This window comes from Emydura macquarii, unplaced genomic scaffold, assembly GCF_026122565.2.
Source record: "Emydura macquarii macquarii isolate MOO-44397 ecotype Brisbane River unplaced genomic scaffold, CSIRO-AGI_Emac_v2 contig_1043, whole genome shotgun sequence".
Lineage (NCBI taxonomy): Eukaryota > Metazoa > Chordata > Testudines > Chelidae > Emydura > Emydura macquarii.
Window position 1 is genome coordinate 16,746,984 of NW_027131180.1, and position 26,511 is coordinate 16,773,494.

General features: G+C 40.4%; 1 protein-coding gene across 3 annotated transcripts in view; it reads right to left on the reverse strand.

Moving 5' to 3' along the window:
* Positions 1–200: 200 nt before the first annotated feature.
* SLC37A1 (solute carrier family 37 member 1) overlaps positions 201–26,511 on the reverse strand; it is a 52,709-nt gene continuing 26,398 nt past the window's right edge. For 2 of the 3 annotated variants that reach the window (XM_067545200.1, XM_067545201.1), the window contains exons 11-20: positions 21,006–21,137; positions 17,919–18,009; positions 16,398–16,460; positions 14,167–14,252; positions 13,294–13,342; positions 10,497–10,570; positions 7,693–7,771; positions 6,884–6,981; positions 4,032–4,084; positions 201–3,414 (exon numbers count right to left, since the gene is read on the reverse strand). In XM_067545200.1, coding sequence (XP_067401301.1) covers positions 3,399–3,414; positions 4,032–4,084; positions 6,884–6,981; positions 7,693–7,771; positions 10,497–10,570; positions 13,294–13,342; positions 14,167–14,252; positions 16,398–16,460; positions 17,919–18,009; positions 21,006–21,137 — 741 coding nt within the window. In that variant the 3' untranslated portion in view covers positions 201–3,398. Of the gene's footprint in view, positions 3,415–4,031; positions 4,085–6,883; positions 6,982–7,692; positions 7,772–7,879; positions 8,141–10,496; positions 10,571–13,293; positions 13,343–14,166; positions 14,253–16,397; positions 16,461–17,918; positions 18,010–21,005; positions 21,138–26,511 lie in introns of those variants that run through there. The other variant, XM_067545202.1, reaches the window with a different exon arrangement.

The window sequence follows — 26,511 nt, forward strand, 5'->3', positions numbered from 1 at the left end:
CCACTGTCTCTTTAATGGTCATATTGGACAGGTTGGAGCAGGATGCAGTGACCAATTCCACTGTCAGGTGAGAAAGCCACTGTGTCTGGAAGAAAGTTTATTAAGGAAAACAAACTACTCCCGCAAGAAAGGGGCCCCCCTCTCACAGGCAGGAAATGGACAATTTCCTTATTAAGATATAGAAGAGGCTAAAAGTGATCCACATTTTAAACTTAAATACAGAATCCAGCTTTATTCAATATATCATATGAAAAATATTTTAATCTGCAAATACATCAGCATTTACAAGTGAAACACTTCACATTCAGATACTAACCCTAGTTGGAGTACTGTACTTCTGCATTCCTATACACATTTGTCACCAGATTTGTTCACCCCCAGATGAATGAATATTGACACCAGAAGCTAATAAAATGCACAGTTTGTTCAGAACACAAGGATTTTTAGGGCTAATTATAAAAGAAGTGGCCAAATTCTTGGCCTGTGGGCAAATTAGATATGGGAGTTAGGCGTTCTAATTGAATTATCTGTACCAGAAAATGTTTACACATGCAAACTGTGAACAGAAATTTAGAGGCTAGACTGAGGGCCCTTTGGATATCTGAAGTCTGATCCTGTTGTTTTTAGTCAGGTAGAATTCCTGTTACAGACAAAATTTTTTGGCCTTTCTGACCAGGGAATTCCATATGTTGACATTTTTTTCCTTGCACAGAAATTAATGAATTTCTGAGCACCTTAAGAATCATTAATGCTTCATCAGGTTTATTATTCCTTAAGATACCTTGGACATTTAATTTGCTGGTTAGCATTTTAATGGGTCTTTTCTGATATACAGATGTGGATTCTCTGACTCAGTCCCAAATAAAGTGGTAAAGATCCCTTTCAAAAGAATCTCATAGCCCTGAAGAAAATCCCACATCAGAAGGTCTGTAAGGATTGTGTAAATTAAAGAGAATCTAAACTCCCAAATCATACACAGCATGAGGAGTTAAGAGCTCTAATTCCCCAGTACGGTCAGTGTGAGGGAGAGCTCTTAGTGCTACCTTGGACATGTTCACTGCCCCACAGCTGGGCCCTTATATTGCAAAACAAAAATAAACAATGAAATGAATCCTGTCAACTCCTAAGAAGGAAACATCTAAAATTGGAATACACTAAACATCTTGACAGTATAACTCTGTTATCAACTAATACAGTTAGAATTTAAGAATTTAGCTGGAGTGACAAAGCTTTAGAAACAACTACTTGTAATTGGTGGAGTTTAGGCATATAAATAGTTTTGGCAACTATGGCCTTAACTCTGCAAAGATTTAGGCATGTGTTCATCTTCATGCAGTGTGTGTGTGTGGTCCCATTGACTGTAATGAATCTACTCACAATGGGTGAAGTTAAGGATTTACGTAAGTCTGTGCAGGACAGAGACCTTTTTCTGGCATTGATCGCACATGGACTTTGGCATATGCATAAATCTCTGCTGGATTAAGGCCTTTGCTGGATATTTGCTGAACAGGGGCTTTTATCTGCAACAAGTGCTTAAGCATGTGCTTAACTTTAAGCATTTGTGAAGTCTTGTTCAAGTCAGTGGCACTTAAGCATGTGCTTAAGCGCTTTGCTGAATCAGGGCCAAAAATGCAAAAGCCAGGAGAAAAGCATGAGTTCAAGAACAATGGGTCAAAGGTTAAAGGATTTTTTTTTTAAAAACAAACAAACCCCAAAACAATCAAAAATATTAAGCATTGTGCCAGAAACAAAAATACAAACAAGAAGTTGATGAGAAAGAAGAAATTTCTTTGTACGTTTTGAAGGGTTATTTTAAAAAGGGTTATTTTGTTAAGCAAGCGAGGGATGTACAGTACCACATTGTTTTGTAAAAGTTAAAAAATGTAGAACAGTTACGCAGAGGTTTATTAAATACACATTATAACAATATACAGTTTAAATCTAATTAACCTTTGCAGTCAACAGAATATAAACATCTCTTTCATAGAAATTCCCTTCAATATTATTGTACATCCTAAAAATGTTCATCAGAATCTTGTTATCTATTGGAAGGAGATTAAAACCGGTCAGATCAAGCAGTAACAGTGTATTATAAAAACACCAACACTTGCACTTACAGGATAATATAAACCTCTGAATTTCTTCTCTCCACTTTATGTCCAGTGTGTGGGTTTTCTTTTTCTTTTATTAAAAACCATATACTTTGGCTCTAAACTTGGACTGCAACATTAATCTCCTGCCTGATATTTGGTGTTGTGATTAAGGTCCTGATCCTGCAATGAGCTCTGTGTGGACAGACTCCCTGCATCTGCACCCAGCCCCATTGAAGTCAATGGGATGTCTCAATTGAGTTCATTTCAGGATCTGGGTCTAAACCAGCCAATTGTTTATTCACCCATAAAAAAAAAATACCAGTGCTAAAGCTTCAGTCACAGATCAGTGCTTTTGCCCTCCAAATAAATAATAACCTGCAACTCCAAAGGAGCATATAGAAGTAACAACAAAACAATTCTGTAAAGTTTGTACAACCAGTTTATAATGCCCTCAAAATCATAAGAATTCCTTACAGGAAATGCATAACCATAATGAGCTTCTTTGTTGACTGAGTCTCTTGTTCTGACAACCCCAAATGATCAATACTACCCATCCAGGGGGAGCTAGTAGAGTGTACTTTTTTACAGCACATTGTAACTACTTACACGTAAGTTCCAATATATTATACATAGAAGACCAGAATGCTGCCCTTGTGATTTTACAGTGTAGGATAAGTTAGCGCTGTATTTAAAGTCTGATAATATGGTCAGACTACTTTCTTACTGTTGACACTGTTTCAGGATATCGAATAGCAGTGAATCTGAGCCAGCTGGTACTTTCACATATAGTCTGATGACCTTTTCTTTTAAGAAGTGGCATAAAGGACATTTTGCTTATAAATGCATTGCTCATACCATTGGCACATTCCACTGCTGGAGTATCTGAAGAGAATTTATTTTCTTCTTTGCGCTCCATTCTCAAATCTCCTTGCATTTTGTTGAAAATGTGCAGTTTAAGGTTTACTTAAAATATCCTATCAAAATGAATCAAAAGGCACTTGGTATTTCTTTTTTGGCTCAGTTAAGGCATACAGCTAGCAGCTTCCCAAAGCTTCTGTTTCTTCATGTGATAAACAGTCACCATCCTGAGAGATTGATGCATGTGCAAACAGGAAACAACAAATAACAAATTAAAAAACTTCACCAGGAATTCACCAGTTGAATTTCTAAATCCTCTCCTGGTAAATGTGCAAAATTCTACACAAGATAATCTCTTAAATATAAAATAATTTACTCCACAGTCTTTTGAGGGCATAATTTTGATCACATGTGAAGACCTTAATTCCATGTCTGAGATTTCATAATTCAGTGTTCTTTAAACCTGTGAAAGAATAGCTAATATGAGAAATTTGAAAGCAATGCATAACAAGAGATCAATAACTTCAAAATGCTGTCCACATTCTTTGTTATGCACTTCTATTCTTCACTATATTTATGGATGAGGGGCCTGATTTTGATTTCACTTACACAAAAGTAAAACGAATGTAACTTCTCTGGATTTACACTGGTTTGAAATCAGAAATTTCTACCCCTTTCCTTCCTTCCAACTTCTGAAAAAAGCACGATTTGAGCTATTAAAATACCGCCCATATCCCCACAAATCAACCAACCAAAACCTCAGATTGCCCGGTTTCACACTCAAGAGTGAAAAATTAAGAGGGCCCCAACTTTTGGAGAAAAGTTACAGAGAATATATGACAGAGTACTCAATTTTCTCTACCATTTAAAAAAATAGTTTTGAAGAAAGATTTTCATGATTTAAAGAAAAAGAGGTTACTCTTTACAAAACAGAATGAAAACCCTGATTAAGGTACATGCACACAAAGGAAGAATCCGTGATTTCTGCAAGGAGAGGGAGCATGTAAAAAGTAGAGAGGCCAAGAATGACATACAAAAACATTTAATCATCACAGAGAAAAACACAAACAACAGACTTACAAGGTGTGGTCCATCTTACATTGGAGTTCTTTTCGTATAAGACGGAGTAAGAACTGTACAAAAACAAATCTGGGTTAAAATCTAGACAGAGGAATCATTTAGCTAAGTTTTCAGTGTCAAATGCACACTGCTACTCTGCTTATGCCCGCAGAAATTTGTTAGTCTTTAAGGTGCTACAGGACTCCTGTTGTTTTTACTGCTACTCTGAATTCTTCATTTAATATTAACCTGGTTTGACCGAATGGAAACCCATTGTATTCATACATGTTCAGTCAATGGTTGAAAGATGAATTTGCACCACTCATGTGTGAGGAGCTAAATCAAAGTCTTTCTATGTATCCGCAAGGATCCAGAGGCTATGAAACAATTAGAGCTGACTGACATTTTTCAAAATAGAACATTTTTCAATTCCAACCTCCATTCTGACAAAATTTTAAAAAAACCTCAAAACCACAAACCCCCGTTTTTTCAATTTTTCCTCTTCCTCCCTCCACATCCCTCTTTTTTTCTTTCATTCTGCCCACTTTTTCAGTAGCCAAGTGGGAAGTTGGGGGAGGAGGAAGAGGAAGAAAGACAAGAGAAAAAACACATCCTTCCCCAAAACCTCCCCCCCAAAAAGTTCCTGAATATTTTTGATTACTATCAAACAAAAAAAAAAATGTTCTACTTCTAAATCTGTGGAATGAAACTGATTGAAATTCACTGTGATTGTCCTTCCCCATTTTTTACCAGCAATAACAATAACTATTTTATTATTATACCAGTGAGACTCTGATGAGACCAGCAGAGGGAGCCCAAGACTGTAAGAAAAATGATAACTATTATACCACCATTGCTCTGAGATACACAATTGGGTAAAATCCTGTGAGCAATTATGCATGTAAGTAGTGTTATTTATGCAATTCAAGTTACTCAGGTCCTTTATTGACTGCAGGATCAGACTATTAATTGGTATACCTAAGACAGTAAGTATAAAGACAGTCCTTTATCAAGGGGAAACATAAGAGTGATCTTACAGACAATATTTGATGAAAAACCAATGCTAAGAAAATTTCAACCTTCCAGGTTTGCTGGCTATTACCAGTGTGAACTAATCACAAGAATTTTTAGAAGTGAAGGCTGTGATTTTCCAAAAGCACCCAATTCCCTCACATACCTCATTCCCATTGGAATTCAATTCATAATTCCCTCATGCACTTTTGGGGGAAAAAAAACAAACCAGAGTTTAAAATATAGAGCTTAAAAGCTCTATTTGTTATATTGAGGCAAAAAAAGAAAGAAAAAAAAGAAGGTTCTAATAGTAGCCTTTATCACCCTGACAAGGATTTTACGCACTGGCCAGTAGAAACCCTTGCAGCACCAGTAATGGTTGAGTAAACAAGTTATACAGTTATTTATAAACGCACAGTCATTCACTTGACAGAACCCAGCAAATAGGAACCAGCGGTTTCCGTCTACAATGGACAGTGACATTCAGCTCCTTCAAAAGTTTTGGCTCTTGTACTGGTCCACAGCAACATGAACACAGTCTTTCTGCGTACTAAACGAGCTATGATTCAGAAAGTACTGAATATTTGTGGGAGCTCCTCTTGAAATATTAATAATAAATAAAATGTACAAGTTAATTTCCAAAATGTCTTACTCGATAATGTGGAACAACTTGATAACAAACCAACCTTTTTCTTGAGTTAGACAAGTGCAATCTGAGCCCCACAGGAGGACCCCTTCCCTTAGGGTGACCAGATAGCAAGTGTGAAAAATCAGGACTGGGGGTGGTGGTAAATAGGTTGCTTATATGCTTAAACAAGACAAAGCCCCTAATATTGGAACAGTACCAATAATATCAGGACGTCTGGTCACCCCTATGCAAATGATTGAATTTACTGTATGGCATATGGGACTGTCTGTGCGGATCAAACAGGAGGGTTGGAGTCTGATTCTGAAGTGTTTAACAAAATTGTAGCCCTATCAAGCGATATTAAAGCACTTCACAAAGGATTAATAAATGAAGCCTCCCTCACCCTCTCTGAGGGGGTCAGTATTGTCATCCTTCCTCAACAGAAGGGCAAACAAGAGGCACAAAGAAATTAAGAGACTTGACAAAAGGCATTCAGAAAGTCTGGGGCAAAACCAGAAACAGAACCTACAGGCTATATTCTCTGCTGCTGTAACACCACTGACTGACTTTAACAGAACTACATCAGCAGGTAATTTGTCCTCAGATCTCCTGACTCCTTATCTCATGCTTTAAACAACACAGAAGACAATATGCCCAGAAACGATAAAATAGAGCGAGTCAGAAACAGCCCATTTACAGATCATCCCATCCATTACACTTATATGTTAAATAGGAGAAAGAAGGGATGGATGCATGGGACAACTGAAATATGTGACACATCCACGCATAACAGTTGCATTCCCATGATGACACTGATTCTGTGGCAGTGCAGCAAAATATTTGTTACTATTTCAATAAATTGGCATTGCTGCTTTGGTGTTGCTTTTAAGAGCAAAGTCTGAAGAATTCTTCTGTGGGCCAAGGGTGAAGTGTTTTCTCAGATTTATATGGGAATTTTTGCTTCCAACTATGTTTGCTACAGTCCCTTTGGTGAGCTACTGCATACAAATATAACCCAGTGAAGCGAATCTGCTCTCCTGCTGAAAAATTCAACAAGAATTTCAAAATGGTCATCTTAGCTCTTTAGGGGGGAGGGGGAGCCTCTACAACATGAATGGAAACTTCCCATTCAATAATGGGATGTACACATCACCTAAATTGAGGAAATTTCCATTTTAGCATAAAGGGCTTGATAAGAAAGAAATATGGCACTAAGTGTTTTAGTTACACTTACTAGTAGGGCACATGCATCTGCCACCATTAGCATGTAAAATACATTGTTCCAACCAGAGGGAGAGATGAGACCGGCTAACAGAGGTCCTAGAGCAGCACCTAAAAGACAATATTGATACATGTTATAATGACGAGGTGGAAGAATTACTAGTGCCGATGGCCAGATGTTCTGTGTTTGGATAGTTTAGTCAGTTTCAACCTTCATAAAAGCAAACCCACATTAGCATACGCTTGTAAGAAGATTCACAAGGTATATAGACAGTACAAAGACTGGCTGCAAAGTTGTCTTCAAAGCTGGTGTATCGGGCTGACCGGTGGATGATTCCCCTTGGCTAGAGGAATGTGCAGGTTGTGTAGGTCTACCCTGGTGAATCTCTGCTTCCCCCACCACTGCTGGTGCAGAGGCATCCCTGATCTCAGGTGCCGGAAACAGACCCCTGGTGTACATTGTTCTAATTTGTGCTGGGAACCACCCCACCACCAAGCCCGGGGGAGTGTAAAGGAGGCCCAAAGCGATCTTTGCCCATCCCCCACTCCTAAAGTGATGCTGAGTACTGGCGAGGTGTGAAATGGAAAGAACCCAGCTTGACAAAGATTTTATGGCACTAGCAGATGGGGGGTGGAGGAGGAGCCATTTTCCTCCACTGCAAACTGAGCACATGTGACATGCAAATCACTGGGAGACAGCCATGAAACTCCCGGATGGCAGTTTTAGTCCACTCTCAGAGCAGAACTACACTGTGATATAGCACCGAGAGCCACAGAAAGCCTACTGCCATTCAGGCAGGTAGCTTCACAATGCTAGCTTACCTACAGAACCTGTTCCATCGATGATAGCCGTAACTGTAGACAGGGCTCTTGCATTTCCTTTCAGACTTTTATGGGTACCCTACAGTGACAAATACTCTATTCACAACCATTTACAAATGAGCCTGGGAAACAGCCATGCATCTGCTTCATATTCCTGGCCTTTCCCATAGAAAAACACAATGAAATAATGGACAAATCCAGGTTAGCATGAACTTTACCGAGTAGACTTAAATAAGTAGGGTAAGACCCTTTTACCATTGCTTAAAAAAATCCTCGTGACCAATCTATTGCCTTTAATTTTCTATTAATGGTCTTTATAAATAATCCTTTCAGTTCTGCATATTAGGTGTTCAAGCAACATGGGCTGCACGTCAAACCTGCAATTTTCTTGGACACTGTACAGTGGTCTGTCAGTACAGGCATTGTTGATATCATAAAGCTCTGCAGACTAGAAGAGACACTAGTTGGACAAGAAGACTAACAAAGCAACAGTATCTGAATCACAAAAGGCATAAAAAAGCCCATTCGGCTGGTTATTGAGTCAAAAGGCACCAAAAGGAAGTAGTCGTGAAGGCCATTTTTCATTAGGCCAGTTATTCTATAGGACTGCAGAACAAAACTAATGATCATGGGAACAATTTTATAACTCTGTATATCAGAGACTGGATGGTTCAGAGGATTGCAAATAAGACAGAGTGTCTTTCATTTACTCAGGGCACTGAGCAGAATTCAGTCTAGGTCACCAGTAGCCTAAAGACATTAGTGTCAGATGGTTGTTCAGTGATATATGAGAAATCAGTTGGCGATTTCCATTCAGCTGCCAGAGGGCAGGTGTCTATGTCACAAGATCCTATCGTCTAGCTGCCAGTCACAGCAATGAGGCTATTACCTGAATGGACCTCTCAACACTACAGGTGTCCCTTTTGAACACTGAGGAGGCATGTGGCAGGGAGGAATGGGGTTGGGTGGGGAGAATTTAAATTCCGCTGCCTTTCCTGTACCTATTCTGCTGGTGAAGGACTTCACTCTTCAGGGCTCTCACAATCCAGCGCCTTTTAAAGCAATACATTTGCCTAACATTAAAAAGCAAAATTGAAGAAAAGGTACCAGGGGCAATGTTTTCATGTAGCGTGTATTTGGCCTCCGACCGCAAGCCTGCGAAGCTTTGTGTGACGTGGTAGCAGGGAGTCCAAGCTGACTGGGGTGCAGTATGTGGGTGAGTGGAAGCTAAAGTGAGCACAAGGAAAGTGTGACACGCTATACCACACAAATCACACCATAAGGGTGTACACGGATCGTTCATGTTCACCCTTACAGTGTAAGTCTGATGCAAAGTGTTTTTACAGTGTTACTGTCTGATGCAAAGTATGCCATGGAAGGTGTTTTTGGAACGCTCATGACATACTGAATATTATTGTTATGGTAGCATGTTTCCTGCAATGTCATACATATGTACAGATAGGAAACTTTGCTAGGTCATATTCCCAAATGTGTCTCTCACATGGCTTGAATAGATGCAGACAAACACAAAGCTGACGGTACACGCCCCGCAGAGGCATGCATACAGGAACGGTGGACTGGACGAAGCACCTTTTAGCACTTTGGCTCAAGAGGGAAAAATCACGCCCATTGCCACACATGGACCATCACCTGACCCTAGGGGGTGTCGAGGAAACTTGTTAAAAGAAAGAGGCATCTTTGTCTCAGGGCTCTCCCTTGGAATCCATCTTCTAAGCAACACCAAAGACTGAAACTCTACCCATGAGGGAGGGGGGCCTGGTTGCAAGAGGCATCGCAGTCAGCTCTGGGCAAACTAACATCCTAGATAAACTACTGAAATATTAATCTTAGTTTAGGATGCGAGTTACCTTTTAGCTGATGGTGACCAATTCCTTGATGCATTGTTAATCTCTTGATTTATATTACTCTGACTTATATTCACTTAAAATCTTGTTCTAGTCAATAAACGTATTTGTTTGTTTTATCTGAAAGTGCATGTGGATTGAGTGTGTGCAGAGATCTCACTTAGAGTGACAGAGTTGGCGCATATCAATTTCTTTGATAAAGTGATGGACAAATGTAAATGAGCTTGCAGGGTGCAGTGTACAGCACTGAACCCTGCAAGACGGCGGTTCCCAGGGTTGCATCTGGGACTGGGGGTGTTTTCTGGGAGTCTATCCCATGAGTGGCTGGCCAGAAGCGCTCCTTCACTAGGTCAGGGACTGATTACTCACAGGAGGCTGGGCGTGGGCTGACCCAGGAGTGGATGGTTCACACAGCAAAGCAGGGTAAATCGGGGCCCAGGAGTGAGGAATTGGAGTGACACAGCTACACGCCAGTCCAGATTACAGGGGATGGGGAACATCACCAAAGGGCAAGCACCAGGCACAGTCCTTTACACCTAATAGAAGCAACTCTCAAGTCCATTGCACACCTCCTCCCAGGATGTGGGTGGCAAATGGCACATCTGAAGAGACGTAGGCTTGTGTGTGATCCTCAGCATGCACATGAGGCGTTTCTCTAAGAGATCCCCTCTTTGGTCTCTCTTCTAACTAGGCAGCAGTAATTTGGAGGCCACTCATCCGTATCAATGCAGGCCTGAGTGGCCTAACGCTCCCTGTCTTGCTCATTGTTCTTTACCTTATACACAGAAATGCAAGACACACGCCATATCTGCATTGCACAGGATCGAGCTCTCAATGCACATTTACTACTCTCCACAGACATCAAGCTTTCCCCCCTAAATGAGAGCAACTGAGTGGGACTGTCTGCCAAATGTAAAACAAACAGGAAGTCAAACTCACCAAGTCGGCTGAGACCGCAGTTGTGATCAGCGCATAAGGACCATTCACTAGGGCTCCACTGATAAGCAGCATAACTGTTGGAAGTTTGATGAAAGAAAGTAAAACATGAGGTTTCCAGAATCAATGTTATTTATAATCACAACCCCACGCGATGATCTAGACACCCATCATGCAATATAAACTGCATTTATTAAGAGATGTATAGTAATGGTAAGAGTACAATTCATGGGAAGTCAAAACGTGCTTCAAAATGGCTAACAATGCTACTAGGGAAAGCAAGGTTAAAAGCCCTCTCAGTAAGCACAAAGGGGTGTTTGCTTCCAGCACAGTGGTGGAGATGACTCAGTCCATTCCCAACCCTTTGGCTGCTTGTGCCTTTTAGACTGTCAACTCTTCTGGGTGGGGATGAGTCCTTTATCTGTTTGTACACTGCCTACCATAATAGGGCTCCAAAGCACATCAGGGCCTTTGGATGCTATTGCAATACAGACAAAACCCACCACCAGCACTGCCTTCACATTTCAACTCCTCCTCTTTTGTATTTGGTAGGAGACAATAAACAAACAGAGTTTATCCAAACAAAATGTCAGATTTGGACCTCTTTAAAGACATGAAAGATATTAGCACAGCTTATAAGAGACTCTTTAATCAGCTCTGATATTTGGCAGAGGGAATCAAGTACTCTCAGTTCCAGGTACAAAAATCAATGTTATTCACTAAAGCATGGTTCTCATCGCCCACTCATTTCCCAGCCATGCAAAAAGAAGAAAACCCTTTATCACAGCCTCAGGGAGCTCAGAGCATTTTCACTGATGCATGCTGTTCTATCAGTTTCTCTTGATTAAATTTCCTCTATTCCATCTCAACTCAGTCATGCTTAGGGCACCCAGAGATGTATCCTTGTAACAACGATTCCAGTCTGCAATGAGCTAGAGAGCAGGACTCCCAATACCATCCTTAAACAGCTCTCCAACGAAGCGTACACTTTGAGGCACTGCGTCAGCTCAGAGGCGCATTCTCCTTACAATTAAATGCCTCTAGTTGAGCTGCCTTACAGAAACATTAGACCGCCTAATTCCTAATAATTCTCTACACACTTTCAGCACACTTCAGTGCCCAGTCCATTTGAGCAATGTTTTTGCTGACTCCTAAAAAGGCAAACTCACAAAGATATTGTTCATTTAAAAAAGAATTACAAAGAGTTTCAAAACTCTCCTGGCCATAGAGTTTCCAGGATAATTTTTGTGGTTTTATAAATACATTTCCTGTTTTCCCCCAATGTTTCTTTCTCCCTGTGGATGCTTGAAAGACTCCAGCAAACAGGGAAAATGGTGAAAGTAGTTGTACAATGTGCAACAAACATGCAAACTAAAACTGGACAAAGTATTTTTTTTAAATAGTTTTCTTCTAAGTTCCTTCATGAACGCTATAGGGGATACTTATAACAACAACAGGTACATTTGCAGACAGAAGTGTCATTTTTAAGCTGATTATGTTCCTTTCTGCTTTCAAAGCAGGATCAAACTGTTCCATTCATTCAAGAATATTTTATTGTCTTTGGATTTCCTTACCTCCCTCCTCCCCCCACAAGGGCTCTCAAGATTCATGAGTGTGTGAGGCTGAGATGAATGAACTCTACTCCTACTTTGAATCTGCCTTTCTGTAAGACATCAAACAATACCCCAGATCACGCTTCCCCCACTCTGTGCATGCTTCTCACCCTCCTGAGTGGAAAGGACACCATCCTCCCCTTCCTAGGATATTGTCCTTCTCCCAGTACCACAAAGAGTCACTGGAAGTAGTCATACAGCTTGGAGGAGGCATTAGCTTTCTAGCAGAAGTCCTTAAGTGGAAGGGAACCCTCATTTAAGGGGGGAGCAGCAAGGCAATGGGAGGTCTTTGGAGTGTGACTCCACGTCAGCTGCACTGCCAGGGAATTTGGTAGGAAGCTCCAGGGAGCAAAGACAGGCTTCCATGCAGCGCACACACCTGAGGATCTTTCAGCTATGGGGCAGGCCCTAGAGAAAATCCCCATCCAACAAAATGGCTGGGGAGAAACTCTGTAAGGGAATCCATACAGAGACCTCCTTCCCCTCAGCCTATGATGTCTGACTGCCCCTCTTGTGGTACAGTCTAGCTAGATGCAATTTAGAGCTGGTAAAAATATTTCAAAACAAAGGGTCCCTCCGTCCTCGCCTTCAAAAATGTCCTGTTTTCAAAATTGGATTTTTTTTTAATTTTTGCAAAAATGCTTTCGTTTTGTGTGTGGGGAGGGGGGAGAGGGGGTTTGAAGGAGGAGGGGGCTTAGCTTTCCTCCCTCCCCTTTACCATCAGCGAAATGGGGACCTGTGGGGCAAGGAGGAGCAAAACTCAAAAAGCAAAAATAAAAAAAATTTTTAAACCGAAAGTTTAACATTGATTTTTTTATGAAACGTGGAATAGAGGGAAAAAATCATTCTTTTTTGAAACCTGTGAAGTAAAAAGGGCTTTTGAATTTTCCCAATTTTTTGTGAGAGATTTTCCATGTTTCAACCAACTCTAATGCAATTATTTTTCCTGTGGCCTGAAATGGAATTACTGTGCTACCAAAACGCTGTCCCCTGCCCTTTTTCTCTGGGTGGTTTATGGCCTCTAAAGAGGCTGAGCAGAAATCCAAGTGATTTCTATGGGAGCTGCAGGTGTTCAACACCTCTGAAAAGCAGGCTATTACTTTTTAGACTTTTCAGCATGAATGGAACACAAGTAAAAGAAAACTAAGTTCAATTAAAACCAGTCAGAATATAATTTAAATTCTCACCTATGGTGGCTTCTAGGCCCATTTTACTGATTGCAGAGAACATGTATAGCTGTAATGGATATGAATGGGTAAACATTTAAGTAATAAAAACAGGGAGAATAAGGTGCGATTCTGATCTCACTTTCATCTGCATAAATTGCCACTGAAGTGGAGTGAAAGGCTGCTCAGGCCCCTTCTTCATATAACTGTAGGTTTTCACAGCAACCAATAACAACAAAACCTTAACGTCACAGCATGAAAAATACTAGTTGTCTTCGTCATGAAAAGTTATTGGTTTGTTAATTTTCATGCTGGGGATCCCAGGCACGGAAAACATGGTCAATTTCCCCACATAGCTGCATGTCTCATAAGGGTCACGATTGATATGACCACACATTTTTAACCTGTCAGATTACATCAGCACAGCACAGAGTTCTGCTAATTCTAGCAAGATCAGTGTATGTACGGCAGAAATACACTCTAAAACCACATGGCATATATGCGGCGGGCAGATTCCTAACATTAACAGCTCAGCAATTTTGATTATTTGGTGGTGGTTTGAAATCAAAAAGACAAACCACTTGTCCAATTCTGATTCAAAGTTGAGTAGCTGAGTAACAGCAGTTTTGTCCAAGCCAGCTGAATGTGCTAATTTTTCACAGCGTCCTGCGGCATACGACGTACCAAAGAATGACATATTTAATTTATTCAAACCCGCCCAAACCTCTGCGTTGGCTCTTGTGCTGAGACTTTTCAGAGCAGATTTCATCTTGGGGTGGATTGTTAGATGAGTTAGAAACTCCTGAGAACAGGAATCTCCAATAGAAATGCTGACGGAGCCTCCCCCACAATTGCACGAGAGGGTGCCACTAAAATAAGGAGAGTAGATCTTACGGTAGGTGCTGCTAGCAGTAACATCATGCCACATGTTGAAGCCCTTTTTTCCAATCTATCTGATACCAGGCCTGCCAAAATGCCACCTGAAAGAGACATTAAAGAATAAGTAGGTTATTTCATGAGCATTTTGTGCAACATAACTGGACATATATTTCCCCAAAGTTACAGCAATCCAGTGTAATTGTTTTAAAAGCACACTTCTATTATAACACACAGAGCATAGGACTGAAAATACAGTTTGTGGTGTTAGTAGTTTTATCATCATCTATGCCACAAATGATTGGGCTGAACTGAACAACCGTGATGGACACTGTAGTCTGCCTCATTGAGCCTTCTGAGGTTATCTGTACACACAGGATGATGTAATTGGAGGGGACATTTAGGGCAGGGTACACTGTGCCATTAGTAAAATGGCTCACCAGCATTTTCCACCGGGTGTTTTGGAACCTCTTTGCGTCAAACCAGTCTCTGGTGTTGAACCAAAGAATTAAGGCCTCCATCTGCTCTGGAGGAAGAGGAAGTCTAGCTTCAACATGTAGGACAGTATTGTCAAACACAGGTGCAGTCACCATAAACCCCATATGCTATTTGAATTCAAGTACAACATCCAGAGTATGCCACCCATATTTACTGAGCTACACATATCACTTGAAAGGTTGTACCAGAAGCCGCCTCGTGTTTGCTTTCAGTTTAATATTGGATATGTGCTTTAGCTACCCCAGCAAGAGGGCAATGGAGATTCCATCTTGTCTCCTCATGCTGGCCTGTCTGGCTGTCTCCTCCTGTTGTCTCTTGTTCTATACGTACATTGCAGGCTCTTTAAGCAAGGGGCCTCCTTTTTGTTCTTTGTCCAGTGCCTTGCACAGTAGGGTTCTAATTCATGACTAGGGCTCCTGGGTGCTACTGCTTTACAAAAAGAAACAACAACAACAAATCCATCTCTCTTCTATGACGGAAACCCAGAAAATAGGAGCCTGCATCAGGAAGAGAAAAGATCCATGGACCAATATTCTGGCACGTGTGTGGAGAGCAGGAGAAATAATCCCCAAATTACTGATAAAATACTTCTGGAGAGTTCTTTTCTATTCCATCTGAGCCAATTATTATAGCCCCTTTGCAATAATTCTTCAAGTGCACTAGTGTTTTCCCAACTCTTCTACGCTCCACTGTCCCCACCCCACCCTTCCCTCTTTTCAAAGGGCAACCCTAACAGCAAAATGCCCATCTGTATATAACCCACTGACACATCTGGGTTCTCATCAGGCTGTACAAGTAGTTACGCTGGTGGCTTGGATTTGCAGTGGAGTGAGATTTGTGTTAGACTGTTGAATAAAATCTCTGCTCTTCCAGGTGCTGCCTTGGCTTGGTCTACCCTTAAAAGAGATCATCATAGTCATGCTGGTCAGGAGTTGAAAAAAAAAACCCCACATCCGACTGACGTAGCTAGGTCAACATAACACTCAGTGTAGGGACAACTATGTCAAGGGAAGAATGCTTCCGTTCAGGGAGGAGGTGTTGTTACAGTGATGGAAAACACCCTTCCGTTGGTGTAGGTTGCTTTTACAGTATGGGGTTATGCCACCATAGCTACAGCAATGCAGCCATCCTGGTATAGTCTCTGTAACACAGCAGTATACTTATGTAGGATAGCTTTCAATTTAAATTTCAGGACCTGGCTGGAGTAGTGGCTACAACCTCTTTCTGTCACTTGCACAATGTATTGGGGCCATTGGATTTGCATAATTCTGGATCCAATGAAACACCCCCCAGCTCACCCTAATCACCACGCTCCACTGAACTGGTATGGAGATCCCTTCTATGGAATATTGGGAGTGCAGAGGAACTGCAAAATAGGTGTAGTTCTGCTATGCAAGGATGAAGTCAGGATACATTTTTGGGGTGTGGTGAGGTGACAGAGGGGAGAAGAGGGGTAAAGGGACAGAGCCAGAGGATTCTATGACACTTGGATCTTCCAATCTTTCTTGCACTAGGATTACATAAGGGGCTGTTGATCCATTCCCTTAGACCCGCTACTCAGGCCAGTCACATGGCATAGCATTTCACTATGAGGGCTTCATCCTGTTCCCAATGGAGGTGAATTTTTGCTGTTTTCTAGTGAATACAAGATCAAACTCCAATTTCTTAGTAAAAGAGTAAAACACATCAGCTATGTGTGCACTACAGATTTCCTAAACAAGGTCCGCTTAAAAATAATGTGTTAAACTTACCAAAGATTCCACCCACATCAAACAACGTAGAAAGATCCCCAGCTCCTTTGGCATCAAGATGCTCTAACAATAAAAGAAGAGTAGATCTGATTAGAATAGTCTCTCACTTCAAAACAACAAGAATTTTTTTCATTTTATTCAGATCTCTATATAAAGCCTAGTCTACCTACAGATTTTGCCCCAGAATAATTACGTCTGCTAGTGGTGTGATTTTCCTTTTTAACCGATCTAGTTACAACCAGTACAATTGGGAGGGAGGGGGTGCAGTTATACTGGATAAAGGTGCCTTGTACCAGAATCGCTTATTTACAGGAATAAGCTTTACTGGTATAAAATACTTTTAGAGTGATATAGTTATATCCATGCTAGAGGGGCTCATACCACTTCGACTACCAGTAATGTTAGAGCAGTACAACTTCTGTGTGTACACAAGGCCTAAGGATTTTCAGGTTCATTAGCAGCAGTCTTGAAAATAAAAACAACAATAGCATCACACTACTAACAATAAGTAATGCTGCTTTGTTTCAGAAACCTGCTCTGGTACAAATTAAGACCATGTAGGGAGCCTAACCCTGAAGCCCTTACTTATGTGACCAGTATCACTGATGTGTAGATTGTGTCGGTTAAATAGTCGGGAGTAAGGAAACCGTAAGGAGTAAGTTGCACTGCCCCAGGGGGAGCACAGGGAGGCAGAATGCCTCCTTGAACTCCTCAGCATGAAGAGGGACACCCTTGCAACTAGATTAAACTGTATGCAACAAGGACCATGTCTTTGCACTACACCTAGCACGATGGGGCCTCTGGCTGCTAATGCAATATGGAGGGATATTCAAAAGCACCTAAGGAAGTTAGATGCCCAATGCTCCTAATGTTCATTACTATAATAAAACTAATTCTTTTTAAAAAAAATATAAAACTCATTAGGTGTTCTACTCCCTTCATCAAATTTATTACCGTAGAAGTACTTGTTACTAGGAGGGCATACGGCATCCTTTCAAAGGATGCAGTCTTTGTCCCTCCTGCACACACTTCCCTGCAGGCATTCTGCCAGTCTGTTTTTTCAACTTTATAAGGCTGTGGATTTAAAAGCCAGAAGATAAGCCCAAAGCATATGAACTTCTTGGGGCATGGAGCATGCCTTCCTCTATGTTCTGCACAGCACAAAGCACAATGATCGTGATGATCTAGAAGTTATTCTGAGTGCAGCTTAAACAGCTCTTTGGGATCCTTCAGGATGTAAGGAACCATTATAAATGTGTGATTATTACAAGTTTTTTTTAAGTGAAATATTTTTGGCTGGTTCTCAAGAGCCAAAGACATCACTGTGATTGCTCCCTGAAAATTGTGAGTCTTATTTTTGCAATTGCTCTCTCTTATTTCTCAGTACAGACCATTGATATATAATAAACGGCACTCTTTCAACTCTCCTGCCATCATGGCAACCATAGCTTAAAACAAAAGTAGTATTGTTTATTTTCATGTAACTAAGCTCATCATAGCTTTCTTCCCACAGATACTTACCTACGTTTGTGATATAGAGTGGAAGCCAGAAGAGGAAAGTGTAACTGACCAGTTTAGCAAACAACAAACAGAGAGAAAATTCTATGACTCCCTAAGGAGAGAAAAGAAAGAATAAGGTTAGTACCAAGACATTATTGTTGTTTCTTTGCTTTCGTGCTTTCTTTGTTCCTGTGCTTAAATCATACCATGCAAGCAGCCTCCAAGTGGCAACTTAAGCCTGTCTGTCTGTCTGTCTCAGGAATTTCTCCCTTGAGGCTTCATGTGCTGGAAGCACGTAGCTTTTGATCAAAGCCGACTGTAGTATTTTACTTGTATATCTTTCTCTCTCTATGTAACTGTATTGAACTAAACAAAAATGGAACACTAACAATGACAGACAGAGCTTATAACCACTTCAGAGATCAACAGTGGTTTTCTGTCACGTTACATGTATCTTCCCTTTTATAACTGATGTGGGTGCATACGGTTGCAACTGGCAGTGTTTTCCCATTGACTTAAATTGGGCCAGGATTTCACCAATGGTATTTATTAAATGGTACTTACCCTTCGAAAAAAACCCAAACAGCCCGTATGGTACATGGTCTCAAAAAGGTGCCTAGTTAGGACTCAGCACAGACAAAGTGGGTGCTTATTTAACAGACAAATCTCAGGATTCTTTTGCCCTATTGCCTTTACTGAGTATTCTATGTAAGGTTATATTGTTATAAAAACACAGCTGAAGTGCATTTGACTGCTAAATAAACCTGTTCTTGTCATTCCTTCCCCCTACTATCTCCTATCCTCTGGCAGCGATTTGGGGTTCTACACAGTTTTAAGTCTTTGCTGTTGTGCTACTCCTGCAGGTATCAGTATGGATTGCTGGAGACACCCCTGTCCCTCCCGCCACATTCCCCCCATTCCCAAGAACACACCCCCTCACACCTCCACCAACCCACACCTTGCTGTATTTAAATATTTAAAGTGCCATAAATTCCGATGGGCAAGCAACAGGAGAAATGGAGGAGGAAGAATCAAGACTCAAGGAGGAGACAGACGAGGATATGTTAGATACGTATCATCTTGATATTGCAGGATCAATATCAGGTAGAATCTGAGGACACAGGAGGGTAGCATAGTTCCAGGATCTCTTTTCTACGTTCACGATGGCCCCATATCAGTTCCAGCTGGATTTAATTTGTTTTTTCTTGAGCAGAGCTATTATTACTCTGAATTCAGAACAAAATCCCTTTTCTTTTATCCAGCAGCCTGAAAGTTTGAGCTGTAGGATGCTCCTCTACATAAGCCATAAAATGTGCTAGGAGCTTTTGAAAAATGACAATTATCATCTATGAACCTACTATTGATGGAAGTTATCTGACTGAAGAAGTGATGTCATGTGTGACACTGGCCCAAATTAAATCCCACTGTAAGCAGGCATAACCATACAGACTTCTGTGGGGTTATAGCCTGCTAACACTAGGGTAGGATATAGTCCATTGACTTTATGGAAGATGTAGATAGGCGACTATGTAGGCGTTTCCATCATATATTAACAATTGTTTAATTCATTTTTCAATTTAACACTTAAACAACATAGGTAGCCAGTTAATGCAGTGAAGCCCTAGTGTAATCAAGTGCTTTTCTTTAATAGGTACATGTTGTTAATATTTCATAGTGAACAACAATACAACTACTTCAAATAGGATGACAAATACACATACAAGAGAAGATAATGTGCTAAAGAAAGTTATATAGCTCAAGTTCAGACTTACACTTCACACCTACCCACCAAAAAGCAAAACCAAAACACATTTGACAGAAAAAGCACATACATTGAAGTTAAGTTTGCTCGTATTGGAGAAGAGTTTATCCCACTTAATCACAGAACCACTGGGACTAAAGCTGGTCAGAAATCAGAACTTTTGTCCTGCAGGAAATTCTGATATTTCAACATTGTTTTCTGCCTCAAAACAAGATGAAGTCAAAATTGCTACATTTTTCAGGGAAACGAAAAGTTCCAAAATATTTCAGTTCAGAAATATTTTGTTTCAGTTTGACATTGAATTTCATCTGCCTTATCTGCCACAGTGCCTCTTAGGAATTGTAGTTCAGATGCCTCATGCCCCTATTCTCCTCCATGAGCCAGGCTCCCCAGTGAAACTTCGTCTCCCATGATACAGTATGGCAATTCAGCCAGACGAGAGACCGAAAGGCATCATGGGAGATGTAGTCTAGCTGAGGAGCCTGACCCATAGAGTTCAATGAGGAAGACCTGAATTACAACTCCAATGAAGTACCATGGTAGCTCAGGCGGATGCAGATTAAGGTTGAAATGACTCAAAACATTTTGATTACATTCAATAAACTGAAATATTTTGATTCAGGTCAACCCTACCCCCAATTTTTTTTCTCTTCCAATTTCACCATCATGAAAAATTTTCAAGGAAAAAAAAATTAGTAATTTTGTGATTTTTCCATTTTTCATTAAAAAACAATTAAGATAGAAAATTCCAAACAGTTCAAACTGGGGTACTCAGTTACCTGAAGTTTCAAGGAGCATAAAAAGAGGTGCTATGAAAAGACGGTTCTGTGGCCACTGGACAAGTCACTGTAGGTATTTTAGCTACTCCCCCTCCACCCCTGACAATTCAAGGTTCCCTCTCTGATCCCCTTACTTCTCTCCCCTCACACAAACATTATCCCATTATGTTAATAATGTCATCAAACTTGGGTTATGAGCTGTGTGAATGCTAGTTATACAGTTTAAAACTATCCAAGAGCAAGTTTAACTTGCATTCACTTGTTTTTTGGATGTTTGTAAATTTTAAGATGTGATTGATTAATTTGTTCAACTTTCTTATTTGAGCCAAATGGTCCTATTTTCTGTATCTTGTTTCCTTCTGAATAGGACGCCCACTTTGTCTCATACCATATACCCCATGATTCCCGACACCCAGTCAAAATTCAATATGACTGAATAGAATACCAATTTCTAGGTGGAAAAAATCAACTTTGTCCACTTCCTCATTTAAACTGTATAAAAATCAGAATCCTGTTGGGCAAAAGCCAAGTCACAATAGAGTAGATAAGAATAACACATGTACTCACAGGTATTTGCAAGGCACCTATGAAGCTTATAGCTGACATGCTATTTCCACCTTCCCCATTGACTGCAATGTTATGGTTCAGTGGCACTGTGCAGTTCTCTCTGTCAGGAAGCAAACACTGCATTGCTGGATCCTACATACAGGTTCCCACCACCACAAGAAGAAAAGCAAATACATTAAAAATATATGCTTCAAACACCCAACTCATTCAAATGTTTTATGACCTTTTTTTACTTTTTGTACTACAGAAAATGATTCACTGATTCTAAAATCCTTTTTATTTGAGATGTTCAATGGTTTAGCGAAAAGACACTATGGTTTAGGGCTGCATGCATTTACTTCTGGAGTCAAAGCACTATCTGTTTTGTGAGCAGATTTCAAACTGCAAAACCACTACACATCAGAGCGTGCTTGAATGGAACCCAGCTACTGGAAATTCTGACTTCTTTCTTCTTCTTTTCAGTGGCTTCTCCCTACCCACCATTCAAATTTGGTCTCATTGATTAGAGCCAAAAACACTTCTTGATTAACATATTGACGGTATCTTTGACATTACCTGGCTTCTATATAAATATTACACTGACTTTTCAGAATTTTTGCCTCTTGTATCTTCACATTCATCAGTTTAAGTAGGGACCATTTTTAATTGTTCAGGTATGTATAGCATATACTTAATTTTAAAAGACTCATGAGTTTGTTTTGTTCCTCACTCCTAGTCTTCAGTCATACTCATTCATGCAGTGACACCTATGAATTATATCAGCATTATTTAAGGACTAGATTCTGACATTTTACACTGAGTAGTACCCTACTCCACGTGACTTCAATTGCAGTGGCATAAATTGGGAGGAGGGAAGGAGAGCAAATCCGCACCCCCATGGTTTATGCACTTGCCCAAAGTTCCATAGGCTCTGGCAGGGTGGAGGGCAGGGCCTAACCACTTTTAAGCTGTTGTCCCATACTCAATCAACACAGCTGCTGCCAGAGTGGTCTAGAGCAACACTCCAGCTGTGTGTGGTTGCAGTGCCACTGAAGTTTGACCTGGCCTCCCTCTCTGTACACGTGGAGGGGTGGGCCGGGCCAAGTTTTAGTGAGTGGCATTGTGACCTGGAGCATGGGGTTGCCATGCCATTGAAATTTTGGAGGAGTGGCCGGGTGAAATGATGTGGTGACCTGCTGCACCAGGAGCCTGTCCATGTACAGCTGAGTGAGAGGGAGCCCACCGAGAACTCAAACGGGTGACACCGGCTCATGTACTGTGTGGGAAAGAGAGGTGGAGACTCCCTAGCAGAGGGGGGAACTCTGCAGCACGAGGAGTGTGGGGACTGGAATTTGACCATCCCCCCCTGGAAATATGTGAATTGGCTCCTCTGTTCAACCGTGCTGTTGGAGTATAGTACTATTCAGTATGGGTAGGATATCAGAATCCATGCCTAAGTCTGTAAAGCCAATTATCCAGCAATTACACTGAACCAATACCTCTCATTTATATCCCCCTGAATTTTGGGAAAGTTTAAACCTGAATCCAAGATTCACCATTCACTCCCATGTATGGTGGCAGAAATGTTGGTACAAAGCTGTCAATCTCCATCAAAACTACGTTGCCAGCTTATAAAAATGATAGGATCAATAGCTGTAGCAACCCAGTCTTTCACCTATCTGCAAACCATGGCACTGTAGCACTTTTAAGATGACCGAGCAGTGCTTCTCTTTTTAGCTGCAAGGGTATTTTTATGTACGTTCACCCTTCTCCTAACTATCACATAAGTATTTGTATTAAACCTTGGTGAAGAGCTTACTATCACCACATTTATTTGAATCGAAGCTTGGAACGGTAAAATGGCACATTATTCCACCCCCCTGCACTTGTGGGGTTGATGGAAAGCATCTGAGTAATCTTAAACAAATTGACATGAAGAACAAATGTCATAGCTTAAAAATGATGGAACAGATCTGAAAATGAAACTTTCTATTAAGTAATTTTGAAATAATCCTATTTATACATTGTTTGATTTAAAATGGCAACAAATTAGTAGCAGACACTTAATTTAAAGCTTTGAATAACTGAAACACCATTGACACTTTAGTTTAACATTTGCAATTCAAGGTTTCAATCCCAAACACAAAACAAAAACACTGGTGAAAATCCCTTCAGTCTTTACTCGGGAAAACATCCCATTGACTTTGATGGGAGTGCTGCATGACAGAGTAAACCCTGCAGCATTTGTAAGCACAATAACCTGATTAGAATAGTCTGAGTAAATGCTGCTCATTTCTCAAACTGGTGACTCTAAGCGTATTAAAGCAAAGATGAGAATTGTGAAGTGAAAGTTACCAATACACAACACAAATCACCTCTCTTAGCAATTCAAGTTGGAGATGTGTATCAATACTATGGAGTTAAGTGCTAGATACAGCCAGATAAGGAAAAAGCAATTTGTGCTTGGCAGGGATAATGCTTTTCAGTTTTGTCAGCAGGAGCGAATACACATATGGTACACTCCTGAGCTCTGGGGAAGGATTCATTATTGCTCAATACTATATAATTTTAAGAGGCCAACCTGACATGGCAGGTAATGCATGAAGCTATTCAAGTGTGCATCTAGAAATACATTCTGCTTTTATTTGTTGCATATGTTGAATATTATTTTTCTTTTTATAGTGGTCAGCTAAGAATTAGTAAGAACTGCCAATCTAGTACGCTAGGAATTGACTAGTTCTAAAACCATTAAACATCTGCTGTTTGTTTAGGCAGCGAGAAGCAGAACTTAAATCTTAGCTTAGCTATAGTGCATCTGTTGTAAAAAATATTCAACTCCATATTTACCGGAATAAGATTAGATACAGTTATTCTCAACTGCAGAGGAAAAGGGCAAGGTCTCAAAAACAGAGAAGCAGCAAACAGGAAGACTCTTTTGTGCCTGATTATTTCTCCACATTATGAACAATGATCACAGATAGCAAACAAAACATATATTAACTCTGACAGATTTGACAGCAAACACTCCAATGTTGCTCAATCAGTGTGCCTCAATCATGATCAAGAACGAACACCTCTCAGGGTAAGAGGGTAAAGTCTCCTTATCCATTCAGTCTGTAGCTTCTCTGCTCAGACTGACAACAATAATGCCAATTAGAGAGTGTTTTGATTAGCAATGGCAGAGCAAATTACAGCCAGTAGTTTCTTTTCAAATATCAGCCCTTTGTGTTTATGAATTGTCCAAAGACAGCTGATGAGAGTCCAGATTTTTGCCATTATTTTAAAATTATTCAGAGCATAACATTGGCAAATAATGCCTGAGCTGTAGATTGTACTCAAGCAATTTATTGTAGACATTGAATATACTTAGTGCAGAATGGTTTGGTTAATTTTGACTGAACACATGGGTGACAAGCAAAACTGGTTCTAGTTTGGTGTTTGGAAAGTCTTCCAACCTAAAAAATATCACTTTGCCATTGAAACTGAATTTTTGGAGGAGAAAATAATCAATTCTGATAAACAAATTTCAATTTTGACCACAGGAAGATGTGAAAACAAGAGTGGTCAGATTCAAATCAACATTTTGAAATGAAGATTTCTGTTTTGTTCTGGTCACAAGGTATATTTCTGTTCTCTGAATGGATAAATCCAGAATCAGATTTCTGGTGTAAATACCAGTACTCATGTTTACCAATTTAAAGTTTGCTTCCTGTCAATAACTTCTAATAGTTTAAAATTCTCTCTCTCTTTCTGTTTCCATGAATATTTCTGCAAATAAATTCACTGGCCATTTGGGAGGAGGGGGGAAGCAAACACAGTGGAAGCAGTTTATTTAAGAATTCAAATGAGTAATCTCAGAATTTTGGGGGGGCAGTTTTTACCCAGGGCTAGTTTTTATGTATATTTCTCCTCACAAAGAATTAGATTAAGACCACTCTTTTTTTTTTTTTTTTTAAATCGCCTATATGATAAACAAACAACTATCCACCTACCACCTGTAGCAAATTCTTTAAAAAATGGTCCTCAGGTGACGTTCAAAGTTGTACTTTGCCAAAGAAATAAGATTTGATGTTGTTCAGTCTCATGATTACTATACTTCGCCTGTCTGTGTTTTCTAGGTTAGACTGCACTCACTTCTCATTTTCAGAAGGATTCTTTTTGCAAACCAAGGGCCTGCAAAGTATGTACAACGGGGAGACAATAACTCTGTTCCTTTTATCTATAGATCTTCTCAGCATGGAGGATGGAAAGAAACGCCTCCCAACCCAGAATGTTCAGTCTCCAGGCTAAAGTCCAACCACTCAAAAGGTTACATATTGTGCACCCACATAACTAATCACTTCACAAAAATAAAATCAGTCAGAGGGCTAAACGGTGGCCAACCCTTCCATGGTTGCATGGTAGGGGGAGGGAGCACGAACTCAGTCTCCCTTGATGGCCCACGTAAGGGACATCCAGAATCATAGTCCTGGCAGTCAGAGGAGTGCAGGCGCTGCAAACAAGTTGCTTCTTCTGCAAGCAACAAGACAGAAGTGGAGTAGGCAAAATCATGCCTTTGTTTCTCCACCCCACCAACCAGGAGAGCATGCTAGCCATGTGATGGGGTGCATACTGCACCTTACAAGGATGTAGCAAATTACTCTTCTCCTACAGGGAGCTCCAGGAGGCATATTGTTCCCCTCGAGTGGTTCAGCATACTACATACCAAGCCTTATTACAGGTTCTGCCTACCAGGCACAACTCATTCCTTAGAATGAAAGGAGCAATACATAAAATAGTTGCTCGTCGGTAAGGGCCTGGTCCAGAGTCCTTGGAAGTCAGCCGAAAGACTCACATAGACTTTAATGGGTTTTGGATAACACCAAAGAAACAAAAGCAGCTATGTTGTCCCTTAATATGATGGGGGGAAATGATCTCTCCTCTCCTCACTAAATAATCAAGTACATTCCCTCGTAATAAATTATACACATTTAGTAAACAAGGGGATGTAGAGTGAAGGGCACGGTTATGTTTTGGCTATTTTTGCCTTGTACTATACAACACATTACTCTGCTAAATGCAATAATGACATCCCTGGTCAGAGATGGGCCACAGCTACAATGTTAGGATCTGAAGGTCTCCCAAATTTGGGGAAGTTTTGGATCCAGGTTTTTGGTTTGTCCTCCTCCCCTTATCACTACTGTGAATTTTGCACACGTTGCTCTGCCACTACTACTCCCCTTCTTTGAAGATTAAATTTTCATTATGAAGAACCTAAAGTTTACCACAGAAGTGATGCAACTGGTTTTGTCAGCAAGGGCAATAGGGCACAGAAGTTGTTAAATATATCATTATTTTTAAGAAGCAATAAATCTCCTACATAAAGCAAAAAACATTAAAGGGACACTATAGTATAGAAGAAATTAAGTGAAAGATTTTCATATGCATAAAGGGCAATCAATCACCTAGCTGCCTTTTGTGTCTTTGAAAAATCTTCCCCTGAAACACATTCATGGATAAAACCATTTTCATTGTAAAGATTCTACCT